Genomic DNA, 15,727 nt, shown 5'->3' on the forward strand with positions numbered 1-15,727 from the left:
GTATTTTACAAGCATAAGCATACTTGATGAAACAACATTCGCAAAATGAAAACAAGAACAATAGCTGAATAAGGAAATCACCAACAGTGTTGGGGAGATTACTTTGAAAATGTCATTGGTTACAATTATAATACCCTGATGAAAATGTTATAGTAGTGTAACTATTTTAATTACGTTCTCAAAATAAGATAGCTAATTACATTTTGGATACTTTTTCTTAATTTTGAACAAATGCTCTCATTTCAACTGTAAACCACTTTCATATTTTATGACCTGATGTGTGTGAAAATCTTTCAGCAGTACATAAGATAACACAAAGACTATATAATAAAAGACTATACAAGATGGAACTTCAGGAACTTTTTTACTGTCACAACAGCTTCACAGTACACTTACCGTCACAGTTTTCATTGCCTTAACAGTATATATAAACTTTAACACTCAAGACTTTCAACAGTCAATGCAAATTAAATTAAGCAGTTTTACTGTAAAATCAAACTGGCAAACAGAACAACACAAAGATAACAGATGTCCACACACTATACATCACTCATGTGGATATTATCATATAAAAACCTAGATGAATGATGGCATTAATGTTCCATCAGTAAGTAAAAAATTATAAAGCTGAATCTGTTCAAAAGTCAATGTTCTTTTTTTGTGTTCAAAAATATAATTTACTATACATTGAGTCGAATCTTTTCAAAATCTCAGAGAAACTAATAGATTGGTAAGGTGCCGCTTCAAGGTGATATTTAAAGGAAAACGATGCCATGTTTGAGAGCATCATAAATTATATGAAAATAAAGCTGACTTTGTCATCATCATTTAACCTGCTAAGCATCAAAAGACACGTGGAACATGGCAAACTCCTCAAGTCAAGACTCAGCTGTCTACCTGCTCCTCCAAGAGGAGCAGCACTTTTTTTTTTTTTTACGGCGAAAATGTGTATATTCTGGACAAGGAAGACAGATGGTTTGAAAGAGGGGTGAGAGAGGCCCTATACCCAAAGGTGGAAAAAAACATCGCTTAACAGAGGAGGCGGCTTACGACATTAGAATGTCGTCCTTTTGTCCATGCCAAAGAAACTCAATAATTCTGCCTCCAACAAACAGCACAGCCTCCTTGACTCTACGACCACTTTACAACTGAACGGAATATCAATGTGGGAGTTTCCACCCAATGACTCTGGTGGACGGCCAATGGCCTCTCGGCCAGGTGGCTTAACGGCTCTCCCCCTTTTTTTGCATTCCAAGGAAATCGTTCCTTTGGAATGCATGTGGGTGCAGAATGTGTGACTGTGGTGTGGGGGATGCCTCTAAATTGGAGCATATATAGTTGGGTTTTCCACACAAAACCGGCTAGTGCGTCCTAACTAAGCCTTTTTGCATGAACTAATGAAGCCTGCTCAGATGAGAGGCGAAACATCTACAAAGACAAACAGAACAATCCAGTTGGGATCGATTTAGTGCCCTGAGAATAAAATGACGAGGATGAATGAAAATATTCACAGGCACATAATCTCGTTACATGTAATTTCGTTACTCTCCAACACTGATTACCAACGTATACTATTTATACGATTGGAGCCAAAAGATTGAAAAAAAGCCAACATATACTAAATTGCAGGCCAAAAGTTGATATTGGTCTGATTAGTTGATAAAGAGCCCACTTTGTGTGCAGTAGGCAGACAAGTGGTGGAACTCCTCCTTCTTAGCAAAGGTCACTCACTCCATCTGCTCCTCCCCTCTCTTTCTGCTCCCATTTGAACTGGGTTCTCTTGCCCTCAATCAAGTCAGGGTGTTATGTCAGGCTGTAGGAATGTACTCATAATGAGTAATGTGTTTGTGTGTTTTCATGCATACGACCTCCATGCTTGGGGGAAGAGGTTTATTTTCTTTGTGGCACACCTGCTTCCTCACCTTTCACCCTGGTGACTTTAAGGCGAAAATAAAAAGTGAAGGCCTTTTTGTTTTGTTTTTTACATCATGATACATGAAGTGGTCGTTGACTCTACAGAGTTCAATAGTCTAAGGGCAGTATAACCAAGGTTCTGGGACTTCCCATATCCTACTTTTAGACCTGCTCGCCAGTCACGGAAACATAAGTGGTCACTGGAAAGAAAGAGTCCAAAAATTGCCAACTGTTTCCAGTGACTTTTGGCAGCAGATAATGTTATAACTGCCGAGAGTAAACGTATAGGCTGGATCTCCTGAACTGCTTTTTGTTGTTGTTCTTGTTCTTTTACTGCCACTAGATAATTTCATATAGAACAAATTACCACCAACACATCAAAATGTCACAATTACTGAAGTGCGTATTTACAGTATACTCGTTGGCCTTAACATTAGATATATCCAAATCAATCAAAAAACTGTATAAATTTTGTCTTAACAAATTTAAGGATGCTGTTGTGTAGTGTAAAATTTAAATTAATCAATTGAAACTGAAAATTAGATGCAGGTGCTGTTGGCTCAACTATTAATACCCTCTGCCTTTGACAAAATGTTCTTGATTGAAGAGGTAAGCAACTTACCAATCAGTTAAAATTAGTTTTTTTCCCAAAAATAAAAAAGGCAACAACTTCAATGCACTATAAATACCTGCATTTTACAGAATTAGCCTGTGGCCTGGAAATTCCCCAAGTGCATGTTTATAGCAAGTGACTGAACTATTCATTAAATTCAACATGAATCGGCTTCCTTGTCCCATGTTTGACCCTTTTTAGCTTTTAAATATGTGATATATCTGTGATCCCTGTTGCAGTTTTGGCAGATATGTGATACTTACACATGCCGAGCTGATGTACACGTCTGTGACCTTTGGAACTGTTGCGCTAACCCGTTCTGCTAGCAGCGCAGTGTTCTGACTGAGTGGATGTGGAGTTTGTCCTGGACTGCAGGGAATTACCTCAGCTCACAATCATGTGGCGTCTCACCTCCAGTTTGTACAATGTAATCAGCCAGCCATTGCGATCACTCACAGACCATCAGAAGGCCTCACACATCGGCCGAGTCACGAACACTCCACTAAAACGCTGCTCTATTTATCTGGCAAGTTCACCCAGTGGTGAGATTCCATTCATCTGCAAATGTGAGTTGGATAAAATGACCTTCTGTGCCATAGATTGAAATAAATCTCTTACTTTATTATTTTAGATGATTCATTGCCTACTAATGGTTTTCTAATCCCTCTGAGGCCCATGCAAATCTCTTCTTTAAGTCTCAACTCCGATAAAACCGCTAATAAAAGATGATGCAATGATTCTGGCATCCTTGTTTGGTTTCTGCTAAAAAAAGAAAAATGTTAGAAATTGCGTGGTTAGTTCATTTGCTTGTTCTATCAATTTATCATAGTTGGGTTCACCATAATCAGCGAGAGCCTGAGAGTCACACAGCGGACGTCAGCCTACCAGACGATCATTCTTCTTATCCCAAAGTCATCTTTCACTGAAGTTACTAATTTTCCAATCACATTCGGGGGCCAAAGATATCAAACATAGTCACGGGATAAAAAAAATTAGGAAGTCTTGGTTGTAAGTGGTAGGCAACAGATTTCAGCTAGGTGGTCCTCAAAAAGTTCTGGATGCAGTTTGTAATTTGTAGCATTTGATCATTTTTGGCCTGTACTGATGACTCAATTTTACTTTGAAGCTAATAATAGCTTGGAAGGCCGTGACAGCAAGAAAGAGGATGCAGCACCAGCGTGTTCGAAAACAGGGCCACATATACAAACTGGCTACATGATACAGTAGATAATTTTGTTGTTGCCTTTTTCAGATCCTTGGTATATTCTTGTGCTCGAGTTTGTCAGACAATTGTAGTTTGCTCTTGTTAGCTGTGAGGCCTAACCATTGCATGCATTGTTTAAACTGCTGCCAACAAAAAGTGAGTACACCCCTAAGGGAAATTGTCCAAATTCTCTGTGGTGCATCCTCAAACGGAAGGTGGAGGAGCATCCACCTCTGTGATGTCGTTATGAAGGAGTGGAAGAGGATCCGAGTGACAACTTGTTCAACGCTGGTGAACTTAATGCCCAATTGGATAAAGGCAGTGCTGGAAAATAATGGTGGCCACACAAAAGATTGACCCTTTGGATACAATTAGGGGTGTGCTCACTTTTGTTGCCAGTGGTTCAGACATGAATGGCTGTGTTGAGTTATTTTGGGAGAATAAATCAAATGTTTTAAAAAATGTGAGTGATGTATTCATCTTTGTTAAATTCTGTACATGCGTGTGCACATCTGAGTGTAATGTCCCAACTCTGTTCTTTCAAGGAAGCAACATGCGCTCCCGTAGCAGCAGCCTGGAGGACGTCACCAAGGTCAAGCTGGACAAAGAAGGACCATCAGGGCGGCCAGAGCGCCGCAGTCGCCACCGGGAGCCGCCAGATGACACCGGCACCGTCCAGCGGAACCACAACACCAACAAGAATGGTGGCAGCGGCGCTACGAAGGCAAGAGACCTTTCGCGTGATGACTTGGTCTTCCTGCTGAGCTTGCTGGAGGGAGAGCTGCAGGTCAGGTGAAATGGGCAGAAAGACACTTTTCCTCAGCAACTCATACAATAAACTACATTCTGCCCTCTGCAGGCAAGAGATGAGGTGATCACTGTGCTGAAGGCAGAAAAAATTGATTTGGCCCTTCTGGAAGCCAAATACGGCTTTGTCACACCACCCAAAGTGCTGCAGGCTCTGCAGCGGGATGCCATCCAGGGCAAAGCTGACGGCTTGCAGGAAGACATCTACGAAAGGCCCATGGTGGAGGTATCAGCAGTCTTGAATTAAGTACCAGAGCAATACTTAAGTAAAAGTATCTCAACAGAAAACTTTGGTGGAAGCAAAAGTCACCTTGTGGAATATTACTTGAGTAAAAGTCATAAACTTTTGGGCAAGAATATGTTGTATGCGCCCCCACTAGTCTAAACACGCCATACTGATTAATATTGTGCACGGAAATCACGATACCGGGCTCTCCATGTATGCTGCGATAACTAATCAACTATGGGTTGATTACATGATGGTTTTAACTCACACTTGCTAGAATGTTGTTTAAAACACCATGTAATCAACCCGGAGTTCACAGCAACGGGGAGGCCACCTCCTGGGTTCTGGGTTTGGTCACGTGACATTTGCAATACAAATACGATGACACTTGTGGCATTAACTTCAGTCGACAGCAGAGGGCGACATTGCCCCACATGGCTGGCCCCTGGGATCGGTGAAAATTGATGAATTTAACTGTTTTAATTCTTATTCCACAAACTATTCCACAAATTCTTGCCCACCACATTTTTGCAGTCCCTTCCCCTTTAAAGGATCTGATATCTGCAGTAGGCTACTTAAGTATTAAAAGTAATTTTCTAATATTAAACATACTTCAGTATTGCCAAGTAAAAGTATTTTTAAAAAGTGAGAATTTTGATTTGTTTTTATTTATATTTTTCTATTTCACACCCTTCAGTAATGTACAGATCTACATGTACTCTGCACTGGTAAATTGCATGCCTCACTCTTGACAGGCAGAATTATTCTTTTGCTTTGCGCTCCGTGGTACAATACAGATATATGGACATTTACAGTAACAGTAACAACAACGACAACAGTAACAAAGTATTCATACTCTGTTACACTCCAAGAGTGGGTAACACTTGGCTGTTGCTGATCTGCAACATTTTTTTGGCCAGACTGTAAGTGTCCTGCTACTGTCTTGAAGCTAGACAAGCTGGTGGAGAAGCAGAGGGAGACGTACCGTCGCATGCTGGAGCAGCTGCTGATGGTGGAGCAGGCCCACAAACAGGCCCTGTATAAAATGGCGGACGAGAAGCGCAACCATAGCGACTTTATGAGGAAAAGCGACGATTTCACCAACCTGCTGGAGCAGGAGCGTGAGAGGTCAGTGCACATGAATGCAGCACTGATGTCATCACAGAGCTTCCCCAACCTCAGTAGCCCAGGCCACACCATGAGTTTGTGTTTATTAGGAATTCATGCTTACAGTAAACACTGAATTGTAGCAAGAATTTACAAAGTGGATGATGAAACTAGATACAAATGAAAGCGTATATAAAAACTCTAAAATTGAAAAGAAACAAAGCATCTTCTAAACAGCCACAGAGATTTAAAATTTAATAAATAAATAAATAACATGACTAAAACAAGAATCAGAATCAGAATCATCTTTATTTGCCAAGTATGTCCAAAACACACAAGGAATTTGTCTCCGGTAGTTGGAGCCGCTCTAGTACAACAGACAGTCAATTTACAGAACACTTTGGGGACATAAAGACATTGACAAAAAACAATTGTGCAAAAAGATGCAGAGTCCTCTAGCACTTAGAGCAGTTCGAATGACTAATATTGCAATAGTCCGGTGCAATGACCATTGTGCAAAGGGCGCTGAGACTTCAAGGAGTGTATGCGGTTTAGTGACGAGTAGTGCGATCATCTGGGACAATGTTGGTTGTGCAAATGTTACAGATACTCCTCAATCAGTGTGCAAATGGAGCAGATGCTACTTTGGCATGAGTGGCCAGTATATGCAAATAGTGCAGCATGGCGAGACAACTACAGTGAGTGCACGAGTAATACATAATTGGCCCCACAGAAATGTGACAACGAACTCAAGTCAAAAAATTGCCAGCTTGTTGTAATGGAATTATAGGTTAGGTGTTTAAGAAGTTGATCGCAAGAGGGAAGAAGCTGTTGGAATGTCTACTAGTTCTAGTTTGCGTTGATCGGTAGCGCCTACCTGAGGGAAGGAGCCGGAAGAGCTGGTGACCGGGGTGTAGACGGTCCGAGAGGATTTTGCACGCCCTTGTCTTAGTTCTGGCAGCGTGCAAGTCCTCAATGGTGGGTAGGGGGGTACCGACAATCCTTTCAGTAGTTTTGATTGTCCGTTGCAGTCGGAGGTTGTCCTTTTTTGTAGCAGCACCAAACCAAACTGTGATGGAAGAACACAGGACTGATTCGATGACCGCTGTGTAGAACTGTCTCAGGAGCTCCGGTGGCAGGCCGTGCTTTCTCAGAAGCCGCAGGAAGTACATCCTCTGCTGGGCCTTTTTGAGGACGGAGTTGATGTTGGTCGCCCACTTCAGGTCCTGAGAGATTGTAATTCCCAGGAACTTGAAGGTCTCGACGGTTGACACAAGGCAGCTGGACAACGTGAGGGGCAGCTGTGGCGAAGGATGCCTCCTGAAGTCCACGATCATCTCTACCGTCTTGAGCGTGTTCAGCTCCAGGTTGTGTCGGCCGCACCACAGCTCCAGCCGCTCCGCTTCCTGTCGATATGCAGACTCGTCACCGTCCTTGATGAGGCCGATGACAGTGGTGTCATCTGTAAACTTCAGGAGCTTGACAGTCGGGTTCGCTGAGGTCCAGTCGTTCGTGTAGAGAGAGAAGAGCAGCAGAGAGAGGACACAACCTTGGGGCGCCCCAGTGCTGATGCTGCGTGTGGATGAGGTGGCCTCCCCCAGCCTGACCTGCTGTGTCCTGCCCGTCAGAAAGCTGTAAATCCACTGGCAGATGGCAGGTGAGACGCTGAGCTGGAGAAGCTTGGTTGAAAGGAGTTCAGGGATGATGGTGTTGAACACTGAGCTGAAGTCCACGAACAGGATCCTCGCGTAGGTCCCTGCACTGTCGAGGTGTTCTAGGATGAAGTGCAGTCCCATGTTGACTGCATCATCCGCAGACCTGTTCGCTTGGTAGGCAAACTGCAGGGGGTCCAGCAGGGGACCTGTGACACTCTTGAGGTGGTCCAGCACGAGACGTTCAAAGGACTTCATGACCACAGGCCTGTAGTCATTCAGACCAGAGATTGCAGGTTTCTTGGGGACTGGAATGATGGTGGAGCGTTTGAAACAGGATGGAACTTCGCACATTTCCAAAGATCTGTTGAAGATCTGAGTGAAGACTGGAGCGAGCTGGTCCGCGCAGACTTTGAGGCAGGATGGGGACACATGGTCCGGTCCTGCCGCTTTGTTAATCTTCTGTTGTTTGAAGATGCGTCTCACATCCTGTTCATGGATGGTTAACGCAGAAGTCAGAGGTGTGGTTGTGGTCGCGGGTGCGGCCGGGTGGGTGTGTGGAGTGAAACTGTCCTTTTCAAATCTGCAATAGAAGGTATTCAAGTCGTTGGCTAGTGTGCTATTGTTCTCAGCTTGGGGGGATCGTCGCTTGTAATTAGTCAGCGATTGGAATGCATGCCAGACTGATTTTGAGTCAGTCGCGCTAAACTGTTTTTCCAACTTTGCTGCATAGATCCTCTTTGCAATGTTAATTTCTTTAGTAAGCTGGTTTCTAGCTCGATTATACAGGGCCCTGTCCTCGCTCTGATATGCATCTTCCTTAGCTTGGCGAAGCTGCTTAAGTTTAGCAGTGAACCACGGCTTGTTGTTGTTGAATGTCCGAAATGATTTTGTTGGTACACAAACCTCTTCACAGAAACTGATATAGGATGTGACAGTGTCCGTATATTCATCCAGGCTGCCAGCTGAATTTTCAAAGACACTCCAGTCTGTGCAGTCTAAACAGCTTTGAAGTTCCATCTTGACTTCATTGGTCCACTTTTTAACTGTTTTCACTGTAGGCTTCGCACATTTAAGTTCTTGCTTGTACGTCAGTATTAAGTGAATTAAGCAGTGATCAGCTGAGCCCAGGGCTGCACGAGGTATAGCACAGTATGCGTTTTTTACCGTAGTGTAGCAGTGGTCTAAAGTATTATTTTCCCTGGTAGGACAGTCGATGTGCTGCTTGTATTTAGGGAGTTCGTGGTTGAGTTTAGCTTTGTTAAAATGACCATTCCAGAAGCATGCGTATATACATACACAAACAAGGACATCCATGTTTTCTTTTTGTTTGGACATGACTGGGGTTGGAATCCCGGCCCTGCCTGTGTGGAGTTTGTATGTTCTCCCTGTGCCTGCGTGGGTTTTCTCCGGTCACTCTGGTTTCCTCCCACATCCCAAATACATGCATGGTAGGTTGACTAAATTGCCCTTAGGTGTGATTGTGTGCTCAAATGGTTTGTTTATTTGTATGTGCTTTGCGATTGGCTGGCGAGTATAAGCGGAACGGAAGAACGGAACGGAAGATGAATAAATGAATGAATGTTGTATAATGAGGGGTGTCAGACAAGTTCCAGGACTGGTGTCACAAAAGATGTAAAATGTCAACTACTGAACTATTATCACTACATTTAGGCATAATTTTGACTAACAACTGGATGTCATGCAAGTAGAGTGCTACCTTGACTTACTGGTGCCCCAATTTACGAGTTACAAGCCTTGGCTTGATGTTTTTTTTTTTGTATTGTGAGCCAAAATTTCAATTTTGAGCAAACTTCCAATAAACTCGCGCTCGAGTGGTATGAAACAAAAAATGAGCAATTAAGGAACTGTACTGGCTTTGCATGTGGGAAAGGAGAGTTATCTATTTTGCGTGGATGTCTACTTATGACAAAACAAAGTGTTAATTTTTTAATTTGATACTTTTGCATTAATTTACCATCTGTTCCTATAAATTTCCATAATTCCCTTGGAAAATTTCAAATTAGGAATATTTCCAAGCTTGCCAAAATTAACTTCCCATGAAAATTTACCTGAAATTTTATGGAAGGTGATCAGAAATTTGCCAGCCCTTTGTACCCCTAAACAGAAGTCAAGGACAAATTGTGTCAAGCTTTCCCAGGCTACATAAAAGGACATGACGGGGCGGATATGGCCCGTGGGCCTTGAGTTTGACACCCGTGGAATAGCGGATGCGCGGAAATGTAGACAGATGCTCCCCTTTGATTGATTAAGGATTTGTCATTGAGTGGTGACCTCATCGCATGCCGGCTGATGCAGGAGCAGCAGGGATGTGGGAGCCACAACGAGAGCGGCGTGCTAACCAGCAACAGATGTTTCTTAAAACATGACCTCAGCTCAGAGATGAATGCTACGTAGACGGCAACTTGCCGCCATTGCTCTTCCAGAGGGAACTCAAGGCCGGGAGCCAATTTCATGGCTGCCTGTATCCCCTGATTCTGTTTAACACATATACACGCATGCACACACACACACACACACACACACACACACACACACACACACACACACACACACACACACATACATAGTATGGAAAATTGACTATTACAAATTGGGACATCACAATTTGGCTCTTCAGAAGTCTCTACTCACTGACAAAAGTAAAAAAAAATCACTTGATATTTTTGGTAATTGCGTTTTTGGAGTCCCTATAACGGTCACAAAGGTTGCTAAGCTGGCAACAATGAGTGGCCCTCGTTTTTGCCTTAGTCATCATGGTAACGAAAGACATACTCGACATTTGCATAAGAGAGAACCGACTCCTGAAACCGAGTAATTTCAAGCATAAAGTGACGTCAGAGACCCTTTATGAGATACCAAGGAATTGTTTTAAATTGTGGGGGGAAAAAATTGCATGTGTCTCCTTTTAAAGTAACATGGTACGTATTTTTAAGAACACCATCTGCCAACACTTTGAGCCAGGTTCACACTCACCGCTGTGGTGCCTTTGAGCAATGCACTAACATTTTTATATTTTGGGTAAAGGACCCAATTTGTAAATATGAAAGAGTAAAAGTCATAACAGTAAAAAATATTGCTCACCATTGCAAAACGTAAGAATAACAAACCACTCTCCTTTAACTTCAATCCTTTTGATTCGTGCTGTACTTTAAGCTCTTTAGTGAAGCATTGCTGAAGTCCCGTGTGATGTGATAACATGACGCCTTGCATTAGGCAGTTCCACCCCTCCATTTTCTATTCCATTATCCTGTATTTCTGTATTTCCCGAGTCTTAATGGTTGAGCAATGTGTGTAGTATATGATAATTTGAATCTAAACATGAAGCAATAAATTCATTATATGTAATAAAATAGGGCTGCAGTGCAATGACAGTGCAGTAGCTGCAAACATGACACAGCATGATCTCAGTCTGCCTCTTTATTTGCTACGCAGGGTTTGCCATTTATCTTTATGCCATCTGGCTGGCTTAACTGAAGCGGCGATGACGTCAACAGGTCGAGAACATTCTTGAGCGATGCCCTCATCATCACTGAGGTGTTTATTATCCAGACCTACCCTCTTCTTTGAAACAGAACACTACATTTTAACAACGTGGAATTTCTGGTTAAAAATGATCAGTGTTCCTGTATGATTGAGCTTGCCACAGAGGAAAGTTGTGAACTCAGCAAGAGAGTTACTGTGTAGTAAACCCCCGCTCTATTGCGGTTCATCTTCCACACCTCCACTATATTGCTATATATTATTATGTTTTTACGTTACAGTATATTGGCACGTCCGAATTTTGTGACAGTTATAATTTTGTGTAGTACCACGTGGTGCTGCAATATGCTGGGCAGCACTGAGCTCTACTAGGCAGATGAAGAAGTGGAGAAGGTCACTACTAAGTGAAGAGACTATATGCCTGTGAGTAATGTACTGTATGGTTTGGTTGGACATTTTGGTGTTCAAATACACATTTAGTTCTATTTTGTTGTATGTGATCTAGCTCCTTGAGTGTTAAAGTATAGGAGTTGTTTGAAGGTTTATATTACCGTTACAGCTATGCTAATTTAACTCGCCTATGGCGTTTTGCATTGTATGTTAGCATTAAGCTAGGAGACTTTCGTTGATATGTGGGTTGGTTAAATATTTTAGTTTAAATAAAGAATGTTTTACTGCTATTGGCTGGCAACTAGTTCAGGGTGTGCCCCACCTCCTGCCCGATGATAGCTGGGATAGGCTCCAGCACGCCCGCGACCCTAGTGAGGAAAAGCGGCTCAGAAAATGGATTGATGAATGGATGGATGAAGAATGTTTTAATTCAATTGTTTGATGTGTCAGTTTTACAGTAAACTTAAACTCGGAGTGACGAATAAACAGCTTGAAGCAAGCACCCTTTACCTTTTATAAATGTGTGAGCAAGATCGTGAGGACTAAGGAATACTTAGTTCTGGTACTACTCATATTATTTTATTAATAATAAAACTAAGGATACTTTGAAAAGTGTGTTTTAATTAGTTTAAATGTGTTTAAAGCATGTGCCAGGGATACAACTCACGTTGTATGGTCCCTCTAAATCACGTTTACTGGAACGTATCCACCGAGATAAATGGGGGTTCGCTGTATTCGCTGTTGTGTCCAAATGACAGCATGTTTGTGGACATTATCAGGCACCTGTCGTGCTGCATGCATGAGCAGGGCCTGTCGGCACCTACAGACCGTTAAAATGCCATTGGGCCATCAAAAAGTGTTTGCAGCATCTTTCCTGAAGAGATCCACACCTGCATTTTCAGCCTGCCGCACGCTACACATTCCTGCTCTGCACCAGCTTTCTGGGAGATGATGAAGGGAAATAGAGTTGTTGGGAACTGGAGATGCTTTGTACCAAACATTTCCTTGTATGGGAAGAAAAGTGATTTCCAGAGCTGAGGATTGCGGGTGTCTGGCAGATGTATGCTTTGTGAGCATGCCCTCATACTGAGACCACTAATAGAAAATAGCATCGACACGTTGACCCAACACACAAAACACGCACGTTCTACCTCATCTCCAAATATGTCAGCAGGCCTCCTTCCAGCGAACATCACTCTTGCGGGAAAAATCTACTTGTTGAAAAGGATGGACATCGGGAATGAGTCTGAACCCGGAGGGAGGAAGTACAATGATCGTAGAATGAAAAAGATTAAAAAGAAAGTCTCATGTGGGTCAGTTTAGCCTGCAGCAAAAGTACATTCTCTTGCTGATCAAGGGGCTTCTTTTTCTGATTTGTAATCTGCTGCTGCAATTGTATCCTGGGTTCAATATAAAGGTAATAGGTTATTCATAAAGGAACCTGTTTAAGCAGCAAGCCATTTGCAAAGTGGGCGTGAATAAGGCTACAAAATTTGGCCTCCCAAACACAATCACACGAGGCGACTCTTCCAAATTTTTGGGTGAATGTCTTCTTTTAAGTAACATTTAGTCAGAATGATCAGATTCATGTGAGTGCGGTATAACCTTCTGAGTAACTGAAGTAGCCAGGCCATGCAGTTTGTGAGATTTCAAAGTTCACCTTTCCTTAAAAGGTACAAAGGCCTGGGAGCAAATAGCTTAGAGCTTACGTGCAGGGCGAGACAAGCTTGACAGACTTAATGGAGTCTCGCTGGAGGTCTCATTTGAATGAAAGCTACACAACATTAGTGATGACATCATGCTTGAAGATAGAGCCACTTACAGGAAAGGTCTACAGACTGTGACAGCATGTGTTTTCCTTTATCTATCTCCATGGGTAGACAAAAAACAACAGTGTAAAGAGCTTGACAAATTATTTTGGTTGGCAAAGTGTCTGCTTGTGACAGAAAATACACAAAATATACCACACATTAAGACACCGATCCATCCATTTTCTATACTGCTTTTCAAGTTCAGGATGCTGGAACCCAACACTGCTGACTTTTGTGCAAAAGCCAGGTTATGCTGTGGACTTGCCAATCATTCACAGGGCACACTTATACAGACAACCATTAACACTCACATTCACACTTGTATGGCTAGGAACTGGACCCATTGAAGCCAAGCATGTGAGCCACTTCAATGAGAGTATTGAGACAAGGCGCTTAATTAAACAAATGAACCATAGTTTAGACTTAATCCCTTTAGTTACCTCTGAATAATAATTGTTCATCAGGACATTTTGGGAAACTCTGAATCAGAATAGGAATCCTCTTTATTTGCCAAGAGTATGTCTAAAACAGACAGGACAGGAATTTGTATCCGGTAGTTGGAGCCGCTCTTGTACGACAACAGATAGCCATTTTGACAATAAATACTTTTGAGACATAAAAACTCACTACAGAGAGTCACGTGGCCTCTAGCAGTTTAATGCCAAGAGGGAAGAAGCTGTTGGAACGCCTGCTGGTTTTAGTTTGCATTGATCGATAGCGCCTACCTTAGGGAAGGAGCTGGAAGAGGTGGTGACTAGGGTCCAAGAGGATTTTGCATGCGCTTGTCTTAGTTCTTCCAGCGTGCAAGTCCTCAAGGGTGGGTAGCGGGGTACCGACGATTTTTGCGGCAGTCCTGATTGTCTGTTGCAGTCAGAGTTTGTCCTTTTTTTGGCAGCACCAAACCAGACTGTGATGGATGAACTGGACTGATTCGATGACTGCTGTGTAGAACTACCTCAAGTACATTCTCTGCTGGGCCTTTTTGAGAATGGAGTTGATGTTGGTCTCCCACTTCAGGTCCTGAGAGACTGTATTTCCCAGGAACTTGAAGGTTTTGAAAGTCGACACAAGGCAGTTGGACAGTGTGAGGGGATGCAGGATGCTTCCTGAAGTCCACGATCATCTCTACAGTCTTGAGCATGTCCAGCTCCAGGTTGTGTCGGCCGCACCAAAGCTCCAGCCGGTCCATTTCCTGTCGGTATGCAGACTCGTCACCGTCTTTGATGAGGCCGATGACTCTTGTGTCGTCGGCAAACTTCAGGTGTTTGACAGCCAGGTGCATTGAGGGAACAGTTTTGGGAAGGCCCTTTTCTGTCCCACCTTGACTATGCCCGAGTATACAAAGCATGGTCCATGCATGCTTGGATGAGTTTGTTATGGAAGAACTTGTTATGGAAGAACTTGAGAGTGCCCCATCAAACACATTTGGGATGAAGTAGAACAGAGATTGTGAGCCAGGCCCTCTATCAGGTCCAATATTAGTGCCCTCTGATCTTGCAAAAATTCATAAAGACCTTTCAATCTTGTAGAAAGCCTTTCCAATAGAGAGGAATATCTAATACTGTAGCTGCAAATGGGGTCGGGGGACCATTTCCATTATTTTTTATCAATAGCGAACATGAAAAACCTTATCTAAAAATTCCCCTTTTTGGAGAAACAAAAAAACAAAAAACAATCAACAAACAAACAAAAACATGCAGGATGACATTTGCTGAGCATACCTAATTCTTCTTCTTAAAAACACTGTTTGTCTACCATGTTACTATATTATGTGTTGGAAAAAAGTATTGAATTTGGGTAGCAATCCATGTTTTCCTCTTCATCAAAATCCACCAATCAGAAAATCTTGCAGATTGTAAATTTTGGAGGAACCTTACCCTTTCTGTCTGGGTAAATTGAAACTGAAGAGGTAGATGTTTCTGTACTTTTGTTGTTGACCATTTGTTGCAACCGTCACAAAGATAGTGGTGACTTATCTTATCACCATTTAACCAACACTTTCTGCAGCCCCAGCTTTCCAAAAAGAGGAGGGCAAGAAAGGTTTTCTATTGTCGTGTGTTGAGAATCATCTGTGTGATTGTCTTCTGGCAGCCTCAACACACTGAAATAGCCTACTGCTAACATCAGATGCTGAGTAAAATGCATTATTGTAGCAATTAGACAAGGTTAAGCCCTGAAGTGTTGTTGACACGCAGAACGGATCCAGGCGCCCTCCGGCAAGTATGACCTCATCTCATGATTCCATCAACAACTACCAACAAGCTTCCACCCAAAGTTGTCACCAGATCTTATTCTTGAATGTCACAATTTGGTATCTTACAAAGTTTGGAATCTCTTAAATTCTGAGGGAGCTGAAAAACAACAGCTGTGAAATGCTTCGTGGTAAGTGGCTGGGGTTGAGTGATTTGTCACAACTTTCCCTTTCCCGTGATTGGTCTCACCGACGAGAGAAAACAGGATGGATTGAAAAAGTGGCAGCAAACTTCACTTGGTTCAGGC

At 42.6% G+C, this 15,727-nt stretch overlaps 1 protein-coding gene across 2 annotated transcripts in view; it reads left to right on the forward strand.

Annotated features, from left to right (window-relative positions):
• filip1l (filamin A interacting protein 1-like) overlaps positions 1-15,727 on the forward strand; it is a 67,564-nt gene that overhangs the window by 18,457 nt on the left and 33,380 nt on the right. For both annotated transcript variants that reach the window (XM_061677812.1, XM_061677821.1), the window contains exons 2-4: positions 4,277-4,518; positions 4,591-4,764; positions 5,714-5,892. In XM_061677812.1, coding sequence (XP_061533796.1) covers positions 4,285-4,518; positions 4,591-4,764; positions 5,714-5,892 — 587 coding nt within the window. In that variant the 5' untranslated portion in view covers positions 4,277-4,284. The remainder of the gene's footprint in view (positions 1-4,276; positions 4,519-4,590; positions 4,765-5,713; positions 5,893-15,727) is intronic.

This window comes from Phycodurus eques, chromosome 1 (genome assembly GCF_024500275.1).
Source record: "Phycodurus eques isolate BA_2022a chromosome 1, UOR_Pequ_1.1, whole genome shotgun sequence".
NCBI classification, from domain to species: Eukaryota; Metazoa; Chordata; class Actinopteri; order Syngnathiformes; family Syngnathidae; genus Phycodurus; species Phycodurus eques.